This window comes from Athene noctua, chromosome 2 (assembly GCF_965140245.1).
Source record: "Athene noctua chromosome 2, bAthNoc1.hap1.1, whole genome shotgun sequence".
Taxonomy (NCBI): Eukaryota; Metazoa; Chordata; class Aves; order Strigiformes; family Strigidae; genus Athene; species Athene noctua.
Genome location: NC_134038.1, coordinates 109,942,910 through 109,965,397, shown reverse-complemented (window position 1 = coordinate 109,965,397; position 22,488 = coordinate 109,942,910). Strand labels below are relative to the sequence as shown.

General features: G+C 39.1%; 2 protein-coding genes across 8 annotated transcripts in view; one reads left to right on the top strand and one right to left on the bottom strand.

The window, feature by feature from the left end:
- Positions 1 to 829: 829 nt before the first annotated feature.
- C2H9orf152 (chromosome 2 C9orf152 homolog) lies at positions 830 to 6,351 on the bottom strand. The gene is made up of 2 exons (XM_074897946.1): positions 6,123 to 6,351; positions 830 to 1,401 (listed from the first exon to the last, which is right to left on the bottom strand). Exons 1-2 carry the CDS (start codon positions 6,349 to 6,351, stop codon positions 830 to 832), a joined length of 801 nt encoding a protein of 266 aa, XP_074754047.1.
- Positions 6,352 to 16,240: 9,889 nt separating this feature from the next.
- Positions 16,241 to 22,488, top strand: part of XYLB (xylulokinase) — an 84,001-nt gene continuing 77,753 nt past the window's right edge. For 4 of the 7 annotated variants that reach the window (XR_012633043.1, XR_012633042.1, XM_074897942.1 and 1 more), the window contains exons 1-4: positions 16,452 to 16,649; positions 18,588 to 18,670; positions 19,364 to 19,433; positions 20,870 to 20,950. Coding sequence is in view for 4 of the 7 variants with exons in the window: in XM_074897942.1 (XP_074754043.1) it covers positions 16,605 to 16,649; positions 18,588 to 18,670; positions 19,364 to 19,433; positions 20,870 to 20,950 (279 nt within the window). In the remaining 3 variants the exon portion in view is untranslated. The other 3 variants (XM_074897941.1, XM_074897945.1, XM_074897944.1) reach the window with 3 other exon arrangements.

Genomic DNA, 22,488 nt, shown 5'->3' with positions numbered 1-22,488 from the left:
GCTGTGCCACAACGGAAGATGTTAAACCCTGTCTATAAAAACAGTTGTACTACTATAGCTACATTTGTGCAGTTGAAACGGCTCTATCCCCTTTGTGTGCATAGAGTTGTAACAGCAGAAAGATGCATTATACTTCAGGTGAGGAAGGTTTAATATATCGTGTCAGGGAGCTAAGTAATGATTTGAGACTTCTGTTTTCTAATGAAATAACTGGGATAGATGGGAATCAACAATGTTGTTATAGAATTTATATAGAAGAAAAAGGTGTCACTGTACTAAGTCCCATTAGAACAATTGGTAGATATGGACAGAAGTTTTATTCATTGATTTTAAAAATACATGCATCAGAAAGTATCATAAATATTTTTTTTGAGGAAAGTAAACAATAAAATCATGTTAAGTGTACCAAACACCAATACGTTTTCATTTGTCACTTGTTTATTGTCTAAATAAATAGTACCATACTGAAATTTAGTTTAGTTGCTTCATCAGTAGTTCTACTAGTCTTTGCTATAGCTCTTTGAGGTATTTCAAAATTGCTGTGATTAAAATCTTAATTTCTAAAATCAGTAACCTAAAAGGAGGGGGGGAGATAATATTGCTCTTATATCTCGAACAACAGAAGTATTTGTCATTGCAGCCCAGCATCTTTATGACAACATCTCATTTTCCACTGTATAGTAAAACAACAGATTATATAGTAAGGATCTCCTTGACTAATAAAAGTATTAGCACTTCATCAGCTTGATCAGTGTAACTAGGAAGACTATTTTGCTATTTTAAGTTTTAGTCAAGTTTTTGACTAAGTTTTATGTATTACTGAACATCTTCATTGTGAGACATATAATCCAAGCCTCCTTGCTGCTTCAGAAATTCTCGGTCCTTTTTTATTGGGGAAAGGGTAGAAGTTTAGTTTGTTGCAGACTGGCATGCATTTTATAGAAGAAATATGATGATGTGTCCAGACTGCTGAAGTGGCTGATTTCAGAGGAGGCTTTTGGCAGGTGCTTGAAATGTTGCTGCCATTCTCTTTGCTGGAACTGTTCAACATGCTTGAACTTTCTACTTGACTGAGTGTGGATAGTTCACTTGCTCCCTCTAATTCCTTGGGTTGCAGTGTGCCGTTTCCCTTTGAAATCAGTCTCTGATTGTCAAAACTGCATGGTCTGTCCTTGCAGTGGGAGAGATCCCCGGTAACTCCTTGATGAGGGGCTTGCACCAGGCGGTGAATTCCCAAGTGAGTGCGCCATGGTGAGTTGTCTTGTACATTGCTCCTGCTGGCCATCTCCAGCCTGACCTTTCTGACAGGAACACATTCTGTAAATGACTTTGATCTTCTAACTGTTGTATTAATTAAAACAGCATTGACCATTGATTCTGGGAGAACAGATTCATGTTCACCTACAAGAGAAATGCATATATGCACATTACTATGATGGCAAAAATTAAGGGTGTAATTTCTGTGGCATAAACCCAACTGAAGAGCTTTAACAGATGAGTTTATCTGTACTCTTTCTGTCTGTGGCTGAGAGTAGTGCAAGTTCTTCTGATGCCAGGTTATGGAGTAGAAATATTTCATGCTTGGTTTTGCAGTTCTGAGCACATAAATGGTACCCTAGGGTTAGTCAAATGAAAATGGACATTTATCAAGTCAATATTGATCTAACCGGTACTCTAAGACTCATTAACAACACAGATTGAGAATTGACTTTCAGTAATTAATTGCTTGTAAGCAAAAATTCTTAAGGTGAGCAGGGATTTGCTCTGTGTGTTGGTAGGTGCTGCGATTTAAAAGACAAAAATGTTCTGTCTGATACTGTTTAAATTTTGCATTCACAACTTAAAAATACTGTGACTGCTTCCAGATGAAATGAGTTGTGAATTTTTTTCTTCTTAATGAGAGATCATTAACATATAGGCTTACGTTTTAATATTTTACTGCAATTTTACTATTGTAATCAGCATAAATGGTGTAAAGTAAATAGCTTTTCACACTAGTGTTTCCTGAATGATCGCTTAGAGGAAAAATCTGCTTGCTCCATGAATGGTATAGAGTAGCTGTAACAGTGGGAGAGAATCCTGTCTCTCCTTTTTTTTCTGCTATCCCTATAGCTTAATTTCTAAAGCAGTATGAAAGTTACTGTTAGAAATGTGTAAGGCACAAGGGATAGATATGCTAATGCTATTTTAATTGCACGTAGCAGCCATCAAATTACTGAACACGACTGGCATTCAGTGCCTTGAAAATGAATAGAAACGGAACCACTACTCTAAAGATAAACAGTGCTGTTGATATTGCAAGTACTAATATACTTCAGTTAGTATAAACACAGTTTAAAGTAGGAGTTCTGCAGAATGCAGAATTTACAGGGTTGAGTTATAGGAACTGTGTCTTCAGTATGAGTTAGGAAGCATATTAAAGTGAAAAAACTAGAGATGGAAGAGTGCTGATTATGTTCTGAAACAGAATATCTGAATAGCCCTTTAAAAAGAATTGCAACCCTGAATTTGAAATTAAGCTAGTTCGAATAGGATGCTGCCTTTAAAAAAAGCAACAGTACAGCCTCCCCCTTTGTAACTCTTTCCTACCATCTTTACAAGGAAATATTTGAAGATGTCAGACCCACCTGGTTTACTGGCAGCAAGTGAACTTGTACAACAGGGCTTTGGCTAAGGAGGGGCTTTGAGTCCTGTCTTTGGCTCCTACTGCTGATGCAAGAGCACCAGCATATCATAGATTTTTTTCTGCTCCCTGGGTTGGCCACGTAAGGTTGATCTGATAAGAGCTGCTTTGCAGCATGGCTCTGGGAGTGAGAACCCTGTCAGCCCACATCTTCCACTCTCCTACAATGTTACCAGGAGAAAGGAGGCTAAAGCACATGCAGAGCTTAGAGACATAGATGTGTTTGTGCATATGTCTATAGAGTGAAGTATGCTAACAGAATTTCCTAGGGTGAAACCATTCATAGAGATAAGAACACACAGTTTTTTATCATGTAACAGTGAGAATCAAAGTTATGACTGGAGTTTATCCAGAAAATAAAGCGGAGCTTGGGTGGCTATAAAAAGTGCACTTGCAAAACAGAGCCCTGTGTGTTCTGCAGAACAGCACAGTATAGAACCAAACTACAAAAATTGGCACTTGTTCTTCACATGTGAGAAAAAGCAAGAGAGAAGGAACTGAGAGACTGAGGAGGTGCAGCTTTGCATGTTCTTGCACTCTTGGCTGAACTGACATTGATGGGCAACAGAAGAATTACAGTCTGGCTTGAATTGATCAGAGAGTTCAAAGTAATGCATTTAGTCCAATTTTAATAGTCTGGGCTGGTTTTGACTTCAGTTTTGATTTGATTCCTTGGCTACAGGTACGGCACACAAAATTGAGTGGTGACCTTGGGTAGAAATGTGAGAGTCCTAAACGACTGTATGTTGAATTAACACACATTCAGCACTCTCTAAACTTCTAAAGAAAGCTTTACTTAGGCAGATCTTTGGTCTGTTTTTTTTTGTTTTGTTTTTTAAATTTTTTTTTTATTTTCATAAACTGTGCATCATAGCCTTGTTGCAGAACTGTTTACCATCTGGCCTTTTTCATATGCTGTCATCATAGATAGATACTTTTAAGGTTCTGGAGTGACAAAATTAATCTTATTTCATGTTAACTTGGCAAATACTTTGAAGAGATCTCTGCAGTCAGAGCCCCTGTGCCTGTGTTTATTCTGTTGTGACTGCTTATGCTGAATGCTCCCATTTAATTCCTAAAGTAAATACTGTTTTTCAGCTTCTTAGCGATCAAATAATGAATACACTGCTGTATTATCCCCTAGCTGGTGACTTTCAAATCCTGTCATGCTCTTTGTTCTGAAATAATCAGGGACAGAAGTGTGAACATGGCTATCTATGTTGGGGAAGGGACAGAAGACAGTTGGTTTCAGGTGACTTTTTAGTTATTAACCTACCAGTTAAAAACCTAAAGAAGTTAGAGAATCTTAAGTTCTGTTTAAAGGTCCACAATTTCATCAGTCTGGCAAACAGGTAGTGACATATAAAGCTAAAAGTCCTCAAGCAAACTTGGAGTTACCATTTCAACTGTGGTGCAATAAACCTGAAATGCTTAAAATCCCTGTGATATCATGGAAGGATAGCTGGCCTGTCAGACAGGAACAATTAGAACAAAGGCCTTTGGCAGAGATTTTTTAAACCACGAGTGACTGAAGGTAACCTCCTTCCATGAGGTTTGAATCTTATGAGGTTTTTGTGTCTGGCCTTTGAGGTTTGTGTGCATGTGTGGGGTTGTGGTGGTGGTGTTGTTGTCCCCTTCCCAGCCCTGCCATAACCTTACCCTCTAGGTAGGGAAACAATTTACTGTCAGTACAAAATAGTGATACATACGTGGACTGACTTTTGGTACTAGCTGGAATTTCTTACAATTTAAGCTTGTAAATTAAGGAGTGTAGGGCAGTAGGCTATCCCGATGTGGCAGTGTTCATTTCTGCTTGACATATTCTTGGAAACTGATGGATATAACATGTTCAGAGTGCTGAGCTATGTGATAGGTTTTCCCAGCTTCCAAACCATAGGAATGTATAAGGTCAACTTTCAAGACATTGAGAATTCAGCATAACAACACCCCCCCCCCCCCAACTGCTTCTAAGAGTAACACCATAACATGAATCCTTTCTACACAGTTTGTTTAAAGATACAAGTTCAGTGCAAAAGGTTATGTGGTTTTGTGAATGTTTTGAGATACATGTATGAAAATATTTGTATGTGAACTTCCAGCTCTATTAAATTTTAGACTTCCCAGACACTGCAGTCCTACTTTCTTATGATGTTTTCTTTAATCTTCAAATGGTGTCCTTGCAAAAAATTTGCTCTGATTGCATGCGTTATATCAGAAGCTTCATTTGAATTTAATCTGAATACAGACTTCTTTCTTTCTTTACCTGACTTACATTTTTGCTATACCTGATTAGATGGGCTTTTTTGTCTTCCAAGTTAGTTGCCTTTTCATACCTGATAAAATAACCTTGTATATATGTATTTTTTTTCTTCCTCACAGAGAATGAAGTTCTTTTAACATAAGAATTTCTAGACATTTGGATGAAAGAATATTGAAGAAGTGAATCTGTTGTCTACTTCATAATTATGTGTTTTTTCAACTGTTTTGGTGATACACTCTGACACAGCCAAAATCTAGAACTGCTGAAAAACATAGAGGAGAATGTAAGGGATTAGATAACCCAAGTTCTGCATTTGTTGAGCTAAATACTAACATGAGAGGTAAATGAAGCATGTTTTTCTTGTTGGAATTAAATTCAGAAGATGACTTCATTTATTGACTTAGTATTCTCAATATCACTTTAACTTGGAAAGTGGATGAAAATATATCAGTGTAATATTGTAAGCATAGTCTAACTAAAAACTTTTAAATATTTGAAAGTTTCTTACATAAAATCTGTCTGACATAGCAGGTAAATAAGTGATACGTATTGTTACTTGTTTTTCTATTTATGTACTTTCCAAGCAATATTTAGTGAAAATACTTTCAAAACAGGACCTCTTGTTCAAAGCTTGTATCTTAGTTACCCACTATGACTATTAGTACGTTATTTTGTAATAAAACCCGAACTTGTACTAGTCATTTGGTATTTGCTATTGTTTTCTGTAGTCTTGTAGGACACATTTCTTCACACAGATAAAGAAGGGGAAAAGAGACAGAAGACCCAGAATTGCTGTTCTGATGGAAGCATTCAAGAGCGCAGAAATGTTACAGAATACATTGCACAAATACCCTGATGATAGACATGAAGTACATGGCTCCTGTAAGAGTTATCATTTATGTTTAGAATTTTAAATTACTGACATAAAACCTGTAAAATCTTATCTCAAACATGTTCATGTTTCAAATTCATGTTAGTGTTTCACCACCATGAAGCTAGTTGATATAAACATAAGACCACCATTCAGAGAAATTAATAAAACCCCAAAATGACAGAAAAGGAATTCACTTTGTACCTCTCTTGAAGCTGAACATAAAAAGAACGAAGCTAAGAGTTATTCAAGGTTCAAAGAAATAGTCTTTACATTTATATTTTTTTTTCCTATAAATATAAACATACCTGTTTTAAATACAATAATGTGTGATTGCAGTTTTTGCTTCTGTTTTATGTGGTCATACTGCTCCTCGAGTAAGCTTACATCCATCTTGGTTGGTTGCTTATCACGATCTGAAGCCTGTTGCTCTGAGGTATGAGTCACTGAAAAAATACCAGCCATGTATCTGTAAGCCTTTACCATCTGTTCCAACCAGGAAGAAAAAGTCATGCAGAAGCAGGACGTTTCCTTCATTGTGTTGGCAAAAAAGCAAATCGAGTATAAAGCATCTGAAATCTTCCTAAATGAAGATGTAACTTTCTTCCAAGTACAGTGACTCCTTTCAGAAGTTGCGTGGTCTAGTCTGAAGTGGTGGATTTCAATCAGCTTGTTTTCATGCAGTGTGTCTGGAGCTACTGCCTACAGAGTTCATGATTATAACTGGATAGCTGGATTTAATGTTGACTTAAGGTTGTGAGCATATGAAGCTCTGCCAAGAAAAACAGTGAAATATAAAACCTCATTGAACACAGTCAGGTGCACAAAGGGCTGGGTAATACTGGTTTATGTAGCCATGTTACTTCTTACAGGGATGCAGTCATGGTGACCTCCCTGAGACAGTAGTTCCACCAAGGAAATCTTTCTTCAGGTTTCTTTCCATGTATTTTGTGTCTTTCCCCCTCCACACTCTGTTCCTTAACTTTCATCCAGTTTCATTCTTGTTGCTGCTTCTTGGGGCAGTGGAGTGGGGGGAGGATTTGTTATACCTTAATAATTTTATGCTTATTGCTCCCTTCTAAGTATGTGTTGGAAGTATTCAGTCCTGGGTGTGGAGTCAAGATAGTATGTGCCAACAGCAATTGGAAATGGGAGGCTGGAGATGGGAATGCCTTACTCTGACTCATTCAGGTTTTCTGCCTTTCTATAAAATGAAATAAACTATAGAAGTAATAAATTTGTTACTGAGAGCTGAACAAACTCTTCAAATGCATGGTAAGCCACATTTTAAAACTTGCTATATGTATAATAGAATTATCTGATAATGAGGCAAAAATTTTTAAAATACATGGGTTTTGATCCTATCAAATAAAGTACAAGACTATGTCTGGATTATGAACTGCAAATTTCTGTCCCTGAAATAGGTCCGTCTGATACTGTTTCAAGGGCTCAAGAGAGTAGAATGTGAAAAAATAATGCAGTTACACAATTACATTAAAACTACTGTTTATCTGCTAGGTTCCTAAAAAAACATTGTGAAAAGGCAGTGTATGGAAAGAATGCTGGCATGCTGTATCTTTCCAGTTAATAGCAGAAATTATGTGATGACTTGCATCATAAATGATTTACTGAATCAGGCTCAAATCCTGCAGATCTTGGGAATCCTTTGGAAGTTTTGCATATGCAGGTGACAAGACTCTAGTTAGGCAGTGCATTGAGTTCTGATAAAGCTCAGCAGGCTTGCATGTGTAAGTCTGCTGTAATTCACTTATTAACAATTGCTTTTCCCTTCCCAGTATGCTCGTGTCTTACAAATTGTGTTGCCTGCCTCAACCGTCGTCTTTTTCTGCCTTAGCCAAGGAAAGAACAGTGAACACAGTACTTTGTCAGATACTGTAAATACTCTTCAAGTTAGCTTCTCTCTTGACCCTGGAAAAAGCACGTGTCGCGTTAGAGTTTTTCTGATGTATCGTAGCTTTGTTAGATCTACTTTGATATTCTGCCTTCAGTGGTGACAAACACTGAGTGCTCCATAGAAAGGAGTACCTCAGTTGCCTTGTTTGTTCAGTGTTCCAAGTTGTTGGCACATGCAGTCCTCCTTCGGACCTTCAGGCAGTTGGCTTATACATTGGGGCAGGAGATTTAATTAACCTCATTACAGTTTGAGCTGGCATTCAATACAAACATTATTAATGGTCATAAAACTTACCCAACCTTTTTAAAATTCCAGTCACACTATTTGACTTGCTGACCTCTTGTGAAAGTGACTTGTGCAATCTATGTGTTGCAGAAAGAATGACCAGGATAGGTCCTTGAACATGAAATGTAGGCTCTGTCTTAAAAGATGTACACTCAACTTCTCATTAGAAGAGCACTTAAAGTATAATGTGATTGTATCTGATCAGAAATTATTATTATTTGTACTGTACCATTCCCTCAGGACTGTGGAAAAGCCATCACACTTAGTTAGGCAAATGGATTATCCAAGGCAGTCTCTTCCCAAACAGTTGCATGGGTAATCAGCAAAACCAGAAACCGGGAAAAGAAACCAGATGCCCGGTGAGATGAAGTGAATGAGTCCAGATGGTACAACAGAGCAGTGGAACCAGGAACAGGATTAGCTTTTGTTTTGCTGAGCCAATCCCACATACATTGTAGTTTATTTCCTTTTCAGGGAAAGCTTATGAACAGGGCATCTTGATCCAGTCTCAAGAGGTGTGTATATATATGTTTGTGTGTATACGTGTTTCTGTGTGTATACTTTGCTATTGAGGCATGTGTGTGTCATATATATATAGACATGCACACATATATACATGTGTGTGTTTTGTGAATAATTTGCAACCAGGGTATGAGTCATAAAATGAGTTCTAATCTACATGATATCACAAAGTACATAGTGTTAATTGTGGTTTTGATGTGTAGTGAACTGATGTAACTAATCCTTGTTATTTCACTGAGATAAACTTGAAAATGGATTACCCGTGGGTTCTGTCCTTATACCGTAGTGGAACAACTTCCTTTGTACCCCTAGCCTGTTTAGGTATTACTAACTAAATAATTTTGTATTGTCATACAAAAATGGTGACTTCTGTTTAAATCAGTCAATTGTTCAGTCTAAATTGAGTTGCTTGGATCCACAGACCACTGTATACTTTTTAAAATATGCAGCAGGTGGCACTATTGGAGTGATATGACTGTATATTTGACTTAGTCTTAAATGTCAGAGACTTGTAGGTTGCTGAGGAATATAAGCAGTCAAGCCATTTCCTAGCACTGGCACATATATTTCCTAACAGTACTATAGGTTCTGAAAATTTATTGCCATGACTAGGTTTGTGTAAAAACTTGTCTGTCTTTAATTGAACAAACTCCTGTCTGAAATGTCATCTATGAGGGATTTTTGTTTGATTATCCACTGAAATCTGAAGTGCTGTATTTCCCTTAAGTCTGTTCTTCCATCACACAATGGAAGCAATTCTATTCTTTGAGGCAAAAAAAATTTGAGAATACTTCATAATCCAAAACCAACTTGAAGATGTTTACTGCCCTTGACCTTGCTTGCAAAATCTCATTTAAAAAGATGCAACTCATTTTGTCTTATACTAATTAATTTCTGAGTAGTAAATTAGGTTTCTGTTAAAAAATTGTTTGGAGAACCTTATAGGAATAATTGTTGATTTAGAGATAATTAAAAACGCTCATAATGGTTAACTGACTGAGTGAACTTCTGTAACACTGGATTTTACTGCACACCTGAGACCAAAGGTTTGTATGATTATTCATGTTGCTCATGTGCAGAATTAGAGACATGGCCAACACTGTTCATGCAGGTTACAAAGACAGAATACAAATACCTGTAGATTTTAACTGGCACTGAGGAGGAAATTCAAAGTTGCTGTGATAAAGCCCTTTTTCTAGCTTTCTGTAGTGGTTGGTTGGTTTTGTGGTTTTTTTTTTGTTTGTTTGTTTGTTTGGTTTTTTTTTTTTAGTTTAAATGCAGTCTTGAAGCATTAGAAAGTAACTGTTTTATTGTGAGAAAAAGAAAGGTAGAAACAGGGTGGCTGCTATTATTTGGGTTCCAGACAGTATTAGTAGAATCAATAGCAATTGCTTACTTTTTAAGGAGATTTTTGATAAGAGCACATATATTTCTATTATTTGAAAGCACGGCCTTAACGCATGCCAGTTAGGGACTGGTTAAGTAGTTAGAGCACAGGACTTCTGATGATGCGAGATTATTTTTGCTGCTCTCTGCATGTCCATGTTAATGTTAATGAGATGCAGGTTTTATGATCTTGAGATGTTTCTTCTGATCTTTCATATGCTTTCAGAAATAAAGGGTTCAAACATGACAAAGGAGGGTGGCCCAGCTGTCCTTCAAGTCCCTCTGAAAATTTGGTGAACTTGGGTCGTATATAGTCCACCTTCCCATTTACTCGATAGGATTCGATTTTTCCCTTTTATCCCTTGGGGTCTTTATGTAAATAGAATTAGGTTGTGTGTGTGTATGTAGGTATATATTAATATATCTGTATATCAAAAATAAATCAGGAATGTTATTTTGTTAGCTGATCTGAGAAGGTTGCCTGGTTAGTACAGGCTGTAAAATGTTTTGCCAGATTTCTATTCCTTAGATCCCTGAGATTCCCAAGTGACTGAATCCAGTGTCACTGATACAGCTCTAGTGATCGGGAAGGGTTTTGCAAAATGTTGTGTCCAGAATGAGGTAGAAGCTGTAGAAAGCTCCAAATTGCTCCAGGTCCAGTGATGCTAGTGTCTCTGATCCTGCACTCTGCCTGGGTGTCTGTAAAGACTTAAATCAAGTACACCAAGTTAGCACTGAGGATTTCATACCAATCATCCTGTGCTTTACCTTTAATACCTCTTTGGCTTTGTAGGTGTTGGGAACTTGGTGCTATCCAGTTAGTTCCCTTTGCAGAATTGCCTTGGTTTTTTTGTTTTGTTTTGGTGGTGGTGTGTTTTTTTTTTTTTTTTTTTGTTTGTTTGTTTGGGGTTTTTTTTTGTCTTCTTGTAGATGGTAAATGCAGTCATATTGAAGTCACTGGAGTCACCTCGGTCAAGTTGAAATTTGCTGGTTGTGTGGAGTTAAATGCAGCAGATGTTCTGTATGTGTTTTTTGTGCCTAGCATAAGCAGCATTTAAAAACCTGTTCTTCTGTCTTGACTCTATTGGTGCTGAGGTGCTGAAATTTACTCTGTTAAGAGGGCTGCTCACTCTGTTGGTTGTCTGCATTGTTAGGACTGGAATCTCTTCTCCTGTGCAAACAATCAGCATCCAAAATTTAGGGTCAGGAGTTGTTCCCTTTGTAGTTTTGCTGACCTTGTCCACTGAGAACTACCGAGATTCCCTTTTAGAAGCTACAACATGCAGAGAAGAAACTGAAGGTATTTACCAGTTAGAGATTTTAAACAAATGAACCCTGACATCTTCCCTTACAGTTTCCCTGGCTTCCTTTTTTGTTCTTGGGTTTATTAAATCAGTGTAACAAACAAGATGGTTAGGTTTACTCCATTTTGACCTCATAAAACTGGCCATGAGAAGAGGGTGAGAGGGAACTGAATGGCCTTCAGTAGTCCTCTTCAGAGGATTTTGGAAATTCATTTAAGCTTCCTTGATCCTACAGATGCCTTAAATTCATGTTACTGATAAGCAGAATTCACATTTCTGATACTACTACCTAAGTATATTTTCTATACCAACTACTTCCCCAAGTGTTTTCTACCTGTAGATTTATGATGGCTAAAGCTCTGGGAGGTGACAGCAACCTGTGTTAATTTGTTCTCCCAGCAGACAGAATACACATATAGGAACTCTGTCAGAATTTCAAGCAGGGTCTAAAACGAATTGTGTAAGCAATATAAATTTTCTGCTTTGATCTTTCCACCTGTAAACTACATGATTTTGATTAATTCTTGATTGCAAAATGATTCTTGATCCTGAATCCAAAAATCCTTGATTTTTGGTGCTGAAAAATGTGAGGCTTGGCCCTTATTAGTTTCCACTTCAGGCATTGTTTGAGTAGAAATGAGTTTATCTTTGGTTGTTTTTAATCAATAAAATGTACTTATCTGTAAAGGGAGTTTGATAAGAATCAAGTACGGCATGATAGAACTGGTTAATCTGTTGTTAATGAAAAGTTTTATCTGGCTGACAACATCTTGTGTCTGAGATATTTGCTTTTGAGCATTAGGACACAAACCACTTCAAAATTCATCTTCAAGGAAATCTGCTGGGTGTATAAGCTAACCTTAATAAGCCTTGCAAATGACTGTAGTTAAGATAGTCTCCAAAGAGGATGGTTAAGTGCTATTACTATTGTGAGTGAGAATATGGACTTGAAATCCATGCAGGGAGGAAAGTATCCTAAAAATAATTTGCTATTCAGAAACATCCTTCATGTCCATGCAGAGATCTCATGAAGAATTTGTACTGCACTTCATAATCACTAGTAGCCTAATTGAGTCAATGAAATTTTATCTGTAAAACTAGAATATGTAAAACTAGATACAATTCTTCAGTGCCTGATTCAGTACCCACTGAAGTCAACATATGTTCTGCTGAATCTGATAGAAGTGAAATTGCAGGCTTTTATGTATGTGACTAAATAAAAGCTGCAAATTGACCAATACCTGTGAAACTGACAGTGTAATTGAGATTGTGTAGTTGAGCCTTCATTTAAATTCTTTTCTTGTACCCCTTGTTCACATGCATGTATGTGCTTCTAAATGGAATCCTGCGCCAGTTCTTCATGAGGTCTCTGTAAAGGGCCTTAACTGGTTAATGCAGTATCACACCTGGGATTTTGCATATGCACATGTCAAGAATTAAATCAACCGATAAATTCATGAAATATTTACTATACCCAAATAAGCTATGACTTCAGTCTCCATGTAACAACTGTGGTCTGGGCTTCCTCTTGTGGAACTCATGCATAGGGCTTTTGTTAGATCTTAATACATACTTTCATCTGTTTACAGTACAGTCAGTAAAATTAGAGTGCCACCTCGATCCATTGTTTTTAAACATCAAGTACTTATTCCTACAGTGTGTATAATGAGACTCTCCACAGCATTTGGAGGTATGGACAAATATAATGGTTACCACAAAATCATGTGCAAAAGTAACTTCAACAGGTAAGTGCATATTTAGGGAAAGGAAAACATTTCTGGTGTTATAATGCCATCTCCATAAAAAGAACAGCAACTTAATATTTTAATTTGTGGTACTGTGGTATTTTACATTGCTGGAGATTTTGTGATAACAGAGTACCTGCAATGCTAAATAGAAAGGGAATGACCTTTAGAGCACTGTCACTGCTCAGATATCTTTCCAGTAGGTAAGATGCTCAAGCTGAGATTTTTTTTTTTTTTTAAGGTGATGTGTTAATGTGTTAATGTGTTATTGTTGTGTTACCTGGAGTTTAACATTGTAAACATCCCTCATCTGATTAGCAGCATTGCATGTGACTATCAGGTTACTTTGCGAACAGGTTGGCATTTATCTGACCCAGCTTACTATGTTTAATGTTTCTGAGGCTAATTAAAGAGCCACAAGATTTCCTATTGAGAAAAGAATAATTGTGTCAGCAGGCCTAACAGTGTTAGGTCTAACATGGGCTGCGGCGGTTGTCTTGCATGTGTGTAACTGATATCTGTATGTGCAGTGACTCTTGGCTGCCCCATTGTTTCTGCTATGCCAACCTATGCTCATATATGAATGTGAAATACCTGTTAAGGGATTATAAATATTTGGCTGCCCTGCTACTTAGAATAACTAGTTAGATGCCCAGAATCTACTGCTGAAAGCAAAAGGATTGGTAGTTTTGTAGTTGCCAGTGGACTTCTGTTACTTCCTGTGAAGGTGTGAGTACTTCCACATCCCATTAAGTTATGTAGCCAGTATAAATCAGGATAGCCGGACAGCTGTCAATATAGTAATCCTAATTTGTATCTGTTCTCTATCTTGTTGGCATGTCTAAGACGATGGGGTGATAATGAAGCATGGTAGTTAGGCTGTCACTGTTTTTGAAGGAGTTCACCTGTGTAAAGCTGAACAATGCAGTTAATTCTAAATATACATCGGGGTGTAACTGAGATTAGAGGTAGATTTTGATACTTGAAGTGAGAATAGAAAGTGAAAAATCTCGGTACGTAGGAATATGGAGTACAGTTAAAATAATGTAGGTTTTGCAGTGATTTGAAATGAATGTGTAGTTGAAGTTAATGTGACAGAGGGGGAAGAAAAAAAGCATTAATTGGCATACTAGTTATAACTTATCAAAACAGCCTAAGAGAGCATGGAAGTACTGCTTCTCCATCAGGTCAGAAACTAGTTAATAGGAAAAGGGGAATAAACTCGCTTTTCCCTTTACCCTGCTCTGTATGTCTTGAGTGATTAATCTGTGCTCTGCCTCGAGCTGTTAATCTGCAGTGGTGACATTTCAATTATAAACGGCATTTTGTCCATCCCCTCTGGAAATTCTGGATTTGTCAGTGCTACAGCATCACTAGTACATGAATGCAACTTCACCGATAACTGCACAGCTAAACTTTGTTTGCTTTCAAGAAACAGTTTTGGAGGATATGGTAGTATCTGCCAGCATAAACTTTAATGCAGAAAGAACAGCAGCAATGCACATTTTCCATACACAAACAATTAAATTTGAGAGAACACTGCCTTGATGGAAGGATGAGCAACAGAGTGACTGGGTAAGGCAATGATTCTCCAAACTTCCCTATTTTCTCTAGGAAAACATGAAGAGTGAAAGTGGCAACATTAACATTCCCATTCTGTCCTTGAGTGGATTTTCCTACCCTATTGTCTTGCACCCTTGTTCTAATTTAAAGAGATCTGATAACATGAAGGTGGTTATTCCAGCCCCAACTTTTCTGTGCTATTTAAAGCAAGTATTTGTTGCTATTCGGGACTATTGTTCTGATCTGATTGCTGAAGAATATAATTGATTCTTGCATCTTCATCAGATTGCTTTATCTATAAACTATTGTCTCCTTTCTACTAAGCAATGCCTCCTTTAAAAAAACCTTTAAAATCCACTAATGTCTCTTTTTCTGAAGTCATTTATCACTCTTATGGCTTTCTTCAGAACTGGTTTCAGTTGCTCTTCATTTTTGCGAGTAGTTATATTTTGAAAATTGCAGCGTTTCAAGCCTCAGCCTCTGTATGTGTTACTTGATTATAGGGAATATGGAGCAAGTTAAAGAGCAGATCGAGCCTCTCCTCCCTGGTTCACTGGTCACATTCTGCATTAATGGAAAAGCAGCCTCTATGTGTTATTTGATCCTTTGTTTTCTGTTAAGAGTTACACTAAGGAAACAGATCTTGGTTACACATTAAAAACTCTCTCCTTCACAGCCTCTTGGTTAAGTGAGACCTTTGTTCAGGACAGGCCCACCCAGCATGAGCTCCTTAAGGGCAGGGAATTTTCACCACTACCTGGTGGCCATCTGATTTAAAGGAGCCAAGCTACAGACTGAGTGACAATTCTACATACCTTTATTTTTAAACGCATTGGTACTTCCACTTACTTCATTTGGATGTTTCCTGATTGCAAACTATTCAGATACATTTGCAGGATTAGACTCTAAAATGCAGGCCAACAACACTATGCATTTGAAGAGATTCTGACATTGTAAATATTTTCCAGACAACTTTAAACTCCGTCTTACTTAAAGATTTTGTGATCACATTTCTAATACAGGTACTGTCAATACAGAATATTCAAAGGCGATATGATAGAGTAAGATTGATTTAAAAGTCAGTATATTAGAATGTTTGCATTGCCTGTTGAGAGTCTTCAGTATTAATATTTTAAAGGTTTTTCTTTGCAATAATAACTAGAAATCTTAAAAGTACGAACCTATGGGAGTTAGAGCTTTGAGAAATCACTGGGAATATTTAAAATGTATTTAAAATTTTCGGTATATGACAAAATTTAGTAATATTTTATAGTTTAAAGGGCATTTCAAATTAAGTATTTGTACTGTTAAAACATTTTAAGATCCTGGGCATGCAAAACTTGTATGACTTCATCAAGGCTCTGCTGAGACACCGCCTTGATTGCAGAATGAAAGTCGTATTATAGACGAGCCTTCTTCTGATTAAGGAATTCCACTTTGCTCGTCACATGCTATGGCAGGTAATGCAACACGCGAAAACCTCCCAAACGCTCCCGACTGGGGGAAGAAAAAAAAAAAAAAAAAAGCAGACCACAAAAGAAAACTTCAGCCAAAGCAACAGTTCTGCATTTTTAAAAAATGGAATACCGTGGAAGTGTATTTGGGCAAACTGGAGTGCGATACCACAACAGGACAGGTACATGCTAACGGCATGTTAACATTTCGAGAATTCCTTGCGCCTGTGGTTTGAAGTTGCCTCTTTTTCTGCTTTGCTCCCGTTTATCGGGCGGTCCCTGTCCGGCTGCTTTGGTGTTTTCTGCCGGGCTCTGGCGCCGGCCGGCTGGGGGGATGCGCTGTACTAGCACCTCATCCCGGTGTTTAGCAGCCGCCCTGGGCAGTCCGGGCGCCACCGCCTCGCCTCCTCGGAGCCCGTCCCTGCGCTCCCGCCCTCGCACAAGCCCCTCCGGGTGAGGGAGGGACCAGGGGTTCGTCCCGCTCGCCCGGCTCCCGGGGCGCCGAGCACTCGGTTCCTCCGCGTCCCGCTCCGCACGGCCGGGCCTGCCGAGCCACCCCCTGTCCCGGCCCCGGCCGCGGGGCAGAGGGCGAGAGCCGGGCGGGCCCCGCCGCGCCATGGCCGTTCCCTGCTACTTGGGCTGGGATTTCAGCACGCAGCAGGTACCGGGGCCGCCCCCCCTCCCCTCCCTCGGCCGGCGGCGGCGGGGCGCAGGGTGGCGGGAGAGCCCCGGGGCCTGCCCTGCGCTGGGCGCCGCCGCCGCCGCCACCTCCGGGGCTCTGAAGCGCGGGGCCTGCGGGCGGCTACACCCAGCCGGGCCTCGGGGAGCTGCAAGGGGGCAAGGCCCGGGCTGGCCCTCCCTCCATGGCGGCCCGCCGCCCTGCCGCTGTGCCGCCTCGCAGCCCAGAAGGGGAGCAGGCCGTCCTCCGCTCCGGCAGCTTTCGGCGCCTCGTTTCCTCCGCCCAGCGACGGTTTCGTGCTGCAGGGTTTGCTCACAGAGAGCGGGGCTGGGCTGGGCGATGCCGGGTGCTGTGCTGCCCTCCCTGCCGAGGGTGCATCCACGCCGGCAGCCTGGCACAGCTGAGGCCAGATGATTGCCGGCACTTCATGTGTTTTAAGGCGTCTGTGGGCCACGGGCACTGCGTGTGCCCGGCTGTTGGCATGCCTCCTTCCTTTCACCTGCATAAGCGTTATCCTTAATCCCTGTTTGTCCCATCTCTTGTGTGAAGCTGTAGCCTGTGTGTCCTAACATGTCCTGCTTCCCCAGCCTTCCAGGGATGCTTTTAATCCTGGAAAGGAGTGCTATGGCCCTTCTCTGCGTGGCAGGCTGCATGGAGACCCTGCTACCTGTGGCATCAGGCAGGCTGGGAGTTGGGTTTTGCACCAGAATCCCGCTTTTCCAGTGTCCTTGTGTGAATCAGGATTAGTGGGATTGTGAACCTGGATGCTCAGGTTCCGTCTTGAAATTTGATTTGTCGGCACAATTGGCTATTAGTACACTGTGAATAGAAACTCTGCTTAAGTTTTGCATGGGCCTGAATATGTTTAAAATAGGCATATGAGCATAAATCACTTCATTACGGCTCTGCTGAAGTTTGGGAGTTTGAAAAGACACATCCAGGTTAGGTTGATCGAGTGTTTTTTAAGGGGGCACGCTGAAAGCAGAAAGCCAATTAAGCTGCAGTGGGTCAGAGCCATTTTTAAACTAGCGAGTAGCGCAGAGCATCAGATTGGTAATGAGTTGTGCCAGTGCATAAATAATGGCCCTACATTAGTATTGCTAAAATGAGGATGGCCTTGTTATTTGAATGCAACTCTTTGACAGGACTTAATCTTTGTAGGTTTTTTTGTCTGTTCCTTTAGCAGAAGTTTGCAGTTTCTCCCTTGCTGAAATATGTGCAGAATGTGAGCTGCTTTCTCACTTCTAGGGCTGTTAATGTTTTTCTTCTGTGCTAGGTGGACTTTAGTGAAGGTAGAGGAGGTTGTGGTACTGTTCTAGTTTGTGCTTAGAAGAAAGCTCAGCTTTTACCTGTTTGGGATGTTGCTTTCCATATGTTGCGGAAGCTCAGAATACACTTGTGTAATGCCCTCTGAGCTTTGCCAGACTGTCCGAGTTTGATTTACTCACCATTTGGGGAGCAGGGCAAGTCCTCAAGGTATCCTAAGGTTCTATTAGGTTCCTTGGTAAAGGAAAAAAAAAAAAAAAAGAAGAGTGGGGGAAGCCTATGGTATCTTTAATCGAAGATGCTGTATTCTTTGGAGAGATTGGAAAATTTTTTTACCATGATGCAAGCTATGAACTTGGTAATTTATTTGCTGTTCTTTAGCATATGCCTGCATCTTGATCTTGTGTATTTAAGGAGAGAGAAAAGGCACAGGGAAACATGAGCAAATATACATGTTGCTGAATAGGTGGCATGCTGGAAATTCACATAATAACTTGTTTAATGCAAAATTGTGTCCACAGTTTCACCGAGTTGTATAGTTTGGGGTGATTTTCTTTCACCTTTTGTTTGTGAGAATTGTATTATTATAAATGAATTATCAGTGCTATTTAATTATTGTTAGTTTTTGTTAACATCCTGTTCTATATCTTTTAGCTGAAAGTCATTGCTATTGATGAACAGCTGAGAGTCATTTATGAGGATAATGTTCATTTTGATAAAGACCTTCCGGAATTTAAGTAAGGCTTTTTATATTGTACTTGGATATATAATTTAGAACTTTGGAGATCAGGGCTGGGGGGTTATTGCCCTATTTGGTCTCACTGCTATGTGTGGAGACATGGAAAAAGTTCATGCCATGTTCATGTTTCTTACTTGACAGGGGTAGTATATGCTCTTGCCTTCCTTGGTATGTAAAGATGGCAAGAACTCCCAACAGGAAATAAATTAAAAAATTCTGTCCCAAAGTATTATGTATAAATAATTTTTTTTTTTTTCCCCCTTTTGGGACTTCATACTTGTGGAAATGACTGTTTCTTTTTGAGACACCAAAAGTAAGCACTGCCTTTGTGTCAGGGTGGAATGCTACGATAACAGCACATAACTTGCACGAGGGGAACTTCTAGAAGGCATTTGGGAACAAATTAAGTGGTTCCAAATCTCACAGTAAGATGCAGGATGACAGTATTTGTTTATTTCAGTAATCAGAGCCTTTCCTTGCAAATTACTTACTTTGCAATTGGGTCAAATGTCTCTTATGTCACTTCCTAGGAGCTAGCTTCTACTTTTTCAGGTTTCAAACACTGATCATATTCTTACTCTTAACATAAAAGCATTTCAAACTCTCTTTGGTTATTAATAAACTTGAAGAACTCTGCTTGGTGGGGAAAAAATTGCTGAATTTACCAAGAGAAAATATTGTTTCTCTATAGGACTCAAGGTGGAGTCTATATTCACAGTGACAGACTGACAATCACTTCTCCTGTGCTAATGTGGGTAAAGGTATGAACAAGCTTTACATAGTTCAACTTCTTCCTTCCTGTTATTGAAATGGAAATGTATTCCACGCAGTAGTGAAGCTCATCATTCAAATCAACATAGCCCTTTGGCTTGTATTCTGTTTCTTTTAAGGGTTATTCAGTGTCTTTGGTATGCAAATATTAATGTTATCAACAAACATAGTGGAAGTTCCTAACACCCTAACATTTTGAGGTCTTTTTGTTTGTTTCTTCACTCTCTACTATTATAGCATTGTATATGTGCTACATCCTTTCCTGGCTTTCCCTCATTTGAAAAAAAGATTATTCTTTTTTTTCCTTGTCTTTTTGTTTCATATACAAAAGGGACAGCTGTGGCTTTGTGTAGCTTAAATCTGTGTTTTATAGCAACCAGGTTACCTGCACTAATTTATTTAGAATAAGCTTTGCTAACCAATTCGGGTCTCAGCTGGTAAGTGGTCAAAGAACAATTTATTCAGTGATTCCCAGTCATTTTGACTGGTGTTTATTTCTTGAAATACAACATTCTTTTCTATTTTAAAAGAAGGCCTTCCTTGCTTCTGTGCACATTCTACAAGACTTGCTCTCATATGATTCTATGTAAATTTGTCTTACTAGTGTGATTTCAACAGTTAAGATATTTGAAAGGTCACAGAACCCCCAGGTGGTAAGCCATAGCAGTTGACAAAGGTTTGGTAAATTTGCTTGCAGTTGGTCTTTTGAACCATAATGAACAGTACAGTTGTAATTATTAAATTAATAATACAATGATATAGGCATATGATGTTTCTTGGGAAATTTTGAAGTCTTGCAGTGGTCTGTTTGTCAAGATAGTATGGGAAGTGCTGATCTGAATGAGACTATGTAAAGATAGGTTAATTTTTGATTTTAAACTTCATGAAAATGTGGCAAGAACAAAATTAACCTGGGTGCGTAAGTGCTAAAATTCACTTGAATTAGATTTATATCAAAGAGACTTGTGAGTTTTCAGCTGACACTGGGGGCAGTGGTATTGAGGATACCGAATATCTTTTAGGAGGGGGTGCAGGGTGCACCCTGTTAAGATTTCATAAATTTCCAAAAGTAAGAATAGAAAATGTTAATCCTGCTTCATGTCTGGCAATTTTTAAAGTGTCTTTTTAATGAATTGGAATTCTTTAACTCTTGCCTCATATTTAGGTTTCAAAGAATGGATCTCTGTGATTCAGCTTGTTTAAAGATCTTCTCCTGTGTGGTTCAACTTTTCTTTTATGGACTCTTACTTAGTAAATTAATTTATGCAGCTTCTTGAGAAGTCCACAGTCATTAGCTAATTTTTCATTATCTGCCAATGAACTCTTATCAGTGATGACATGAATTTACTGTTTTATTCCAGAGATTATGAGTATGCATAATATGATAGCTTGTTACAGTCATTCTTGATTCTATTTGTTCTTGTAGGCTCTCGATTTGATTTTGGAAAAGATGAAGTCTTCGGGCTTTAACTTCTCACAAGTCAGAGCTCTGTCTGGTGCTGGCCAGGTTAGTTTACAAAGGAAAAAATAAGTCTTATGATATTTCTTCAAATGAGCATAAGGTATAGTGATAAATTTCATTTAAGTAATTGTATTGCAGAAAACCATGACATCAAGTAAGACCAAAACTTCTACATAAGCGTCCATTAAAAGACATGTTCCTCAGGAGAACTTAAAACCCGAAGCACACAAGGCAATCAGTAGAAGGTAGTGGGAGTGGAGGATGACGTTTACAGTGCAGTTGTTTAGATCAGTATAGTGAATAACTAGTTGGTTATCTGTTGTTTAAATTTTCTGTACATACAGATTCTGAAATGACTGTGGTCATTTTGAATTTCAGCATATCCAGGTGCTTGTGGAAATGGGGTAGAAAAAATAGTGAGGAGCGGAGTTTGCTAATGGCATAGTAGCATCCTGTTGAGCACAGTTTTTGCTGACTGGGATAGAGATCTGCCTAGGAACAAAAAAAACCAAATGATGATAGTCTTTGATGCAGAAATGACAAAGGTGCTGCCATGATTTAGGCTGTAGTGCATAATGCCTTTTTTTCTGAGATTTATAAAACTCACTATGATATTTAGTCAGTTAGCCAGTGTCCTAGTACTCTGGTGAAACAAGGAAGTCTTTTATAACTTTCACAGATGATATTCAGGGTGAGGACAGCACCAAAGCAATAGCTAATTCTGACACATGAGGTTCAGGTTGTTCATCTTAATATATCTGGGACTAATTAATCAAAACTCTTGCTTTGATCTCCATGTTTCATTGATTTCAGTTGAAAGTCTGAGCAAAGTGTCTGAAAATCATAGCTGGTATCAAGGCTCTGTTATGAATTCCTCAGTGGAACAGAAGATAGGGACTGCCAAGTAACTCCAGTTTACTCAAGTGAAGAAAGGAAGTGCATTTCCATATTGCCTGTATTCCCTTTATTTTACCCATCCTCCAGCAGGCTGGGGGCATCAACTTGGTGCTGTATTCAGATTCTTTCAGGTAGAACAGATTTTATTTCGTTGCCCCACAATGTCTCTCTCCTTTTTCTCTTTGAAGAACCTGTCTTTATATTGCGCATCACTGCAGAGGTGCAGTGATGGGCCAGTGTTTGTCCCAAAGAAGGGACAACCCGTGGTCTCCATTGTCTGCAGAAATGGCAGAGAGGTGTGAAATGCGATCTGGATCACAGCGTGGTCAAGTACTCTGTCTCCAGGGGGTTCTGTGTGCACTTGGTGTCATTAATGGGTGGTGCTTTGCAGTTTGCCTAGGGTGTCCTGCACGTGCATTAACTGGAGATGCCTGTCTTGAGGAAGCCACCTGACAGATGGAGCTTAAATAACCTTCTCAGTATTATGCAGTTCATTAGTGGTGACTGGGGCAGGCATGTAACTGAAGAATCTGTGGGCTGTACTGAAATAGCACAGAACTAACACTCTTGACAATGGAGCCCTGGCTACAGCTCAAAGAGCCCTCAAAGAATGCCATTAGCAGTGTAATAATAGTTCCCACTAGAAGTTGCTGTAGTTCAAGATCATCATTGTCTCTTGACTCCTG

Coding starts and splice junctions, on each gene's coding strand:
- C2H9orf152 (XM_074897946.1), bottom strand. CDS start 6,351: ATGAAGGAAACGTCCTGCTTCTGCATGACTTTTTCTTCCTGGTTGGAA. Junction 1,402..6,122: donor CATTATTGTATTTAAAACAG/GTATGTTTATAT, acceptor TTTCTCTTGTAG/GTGAACATGAATCTGTTCTC.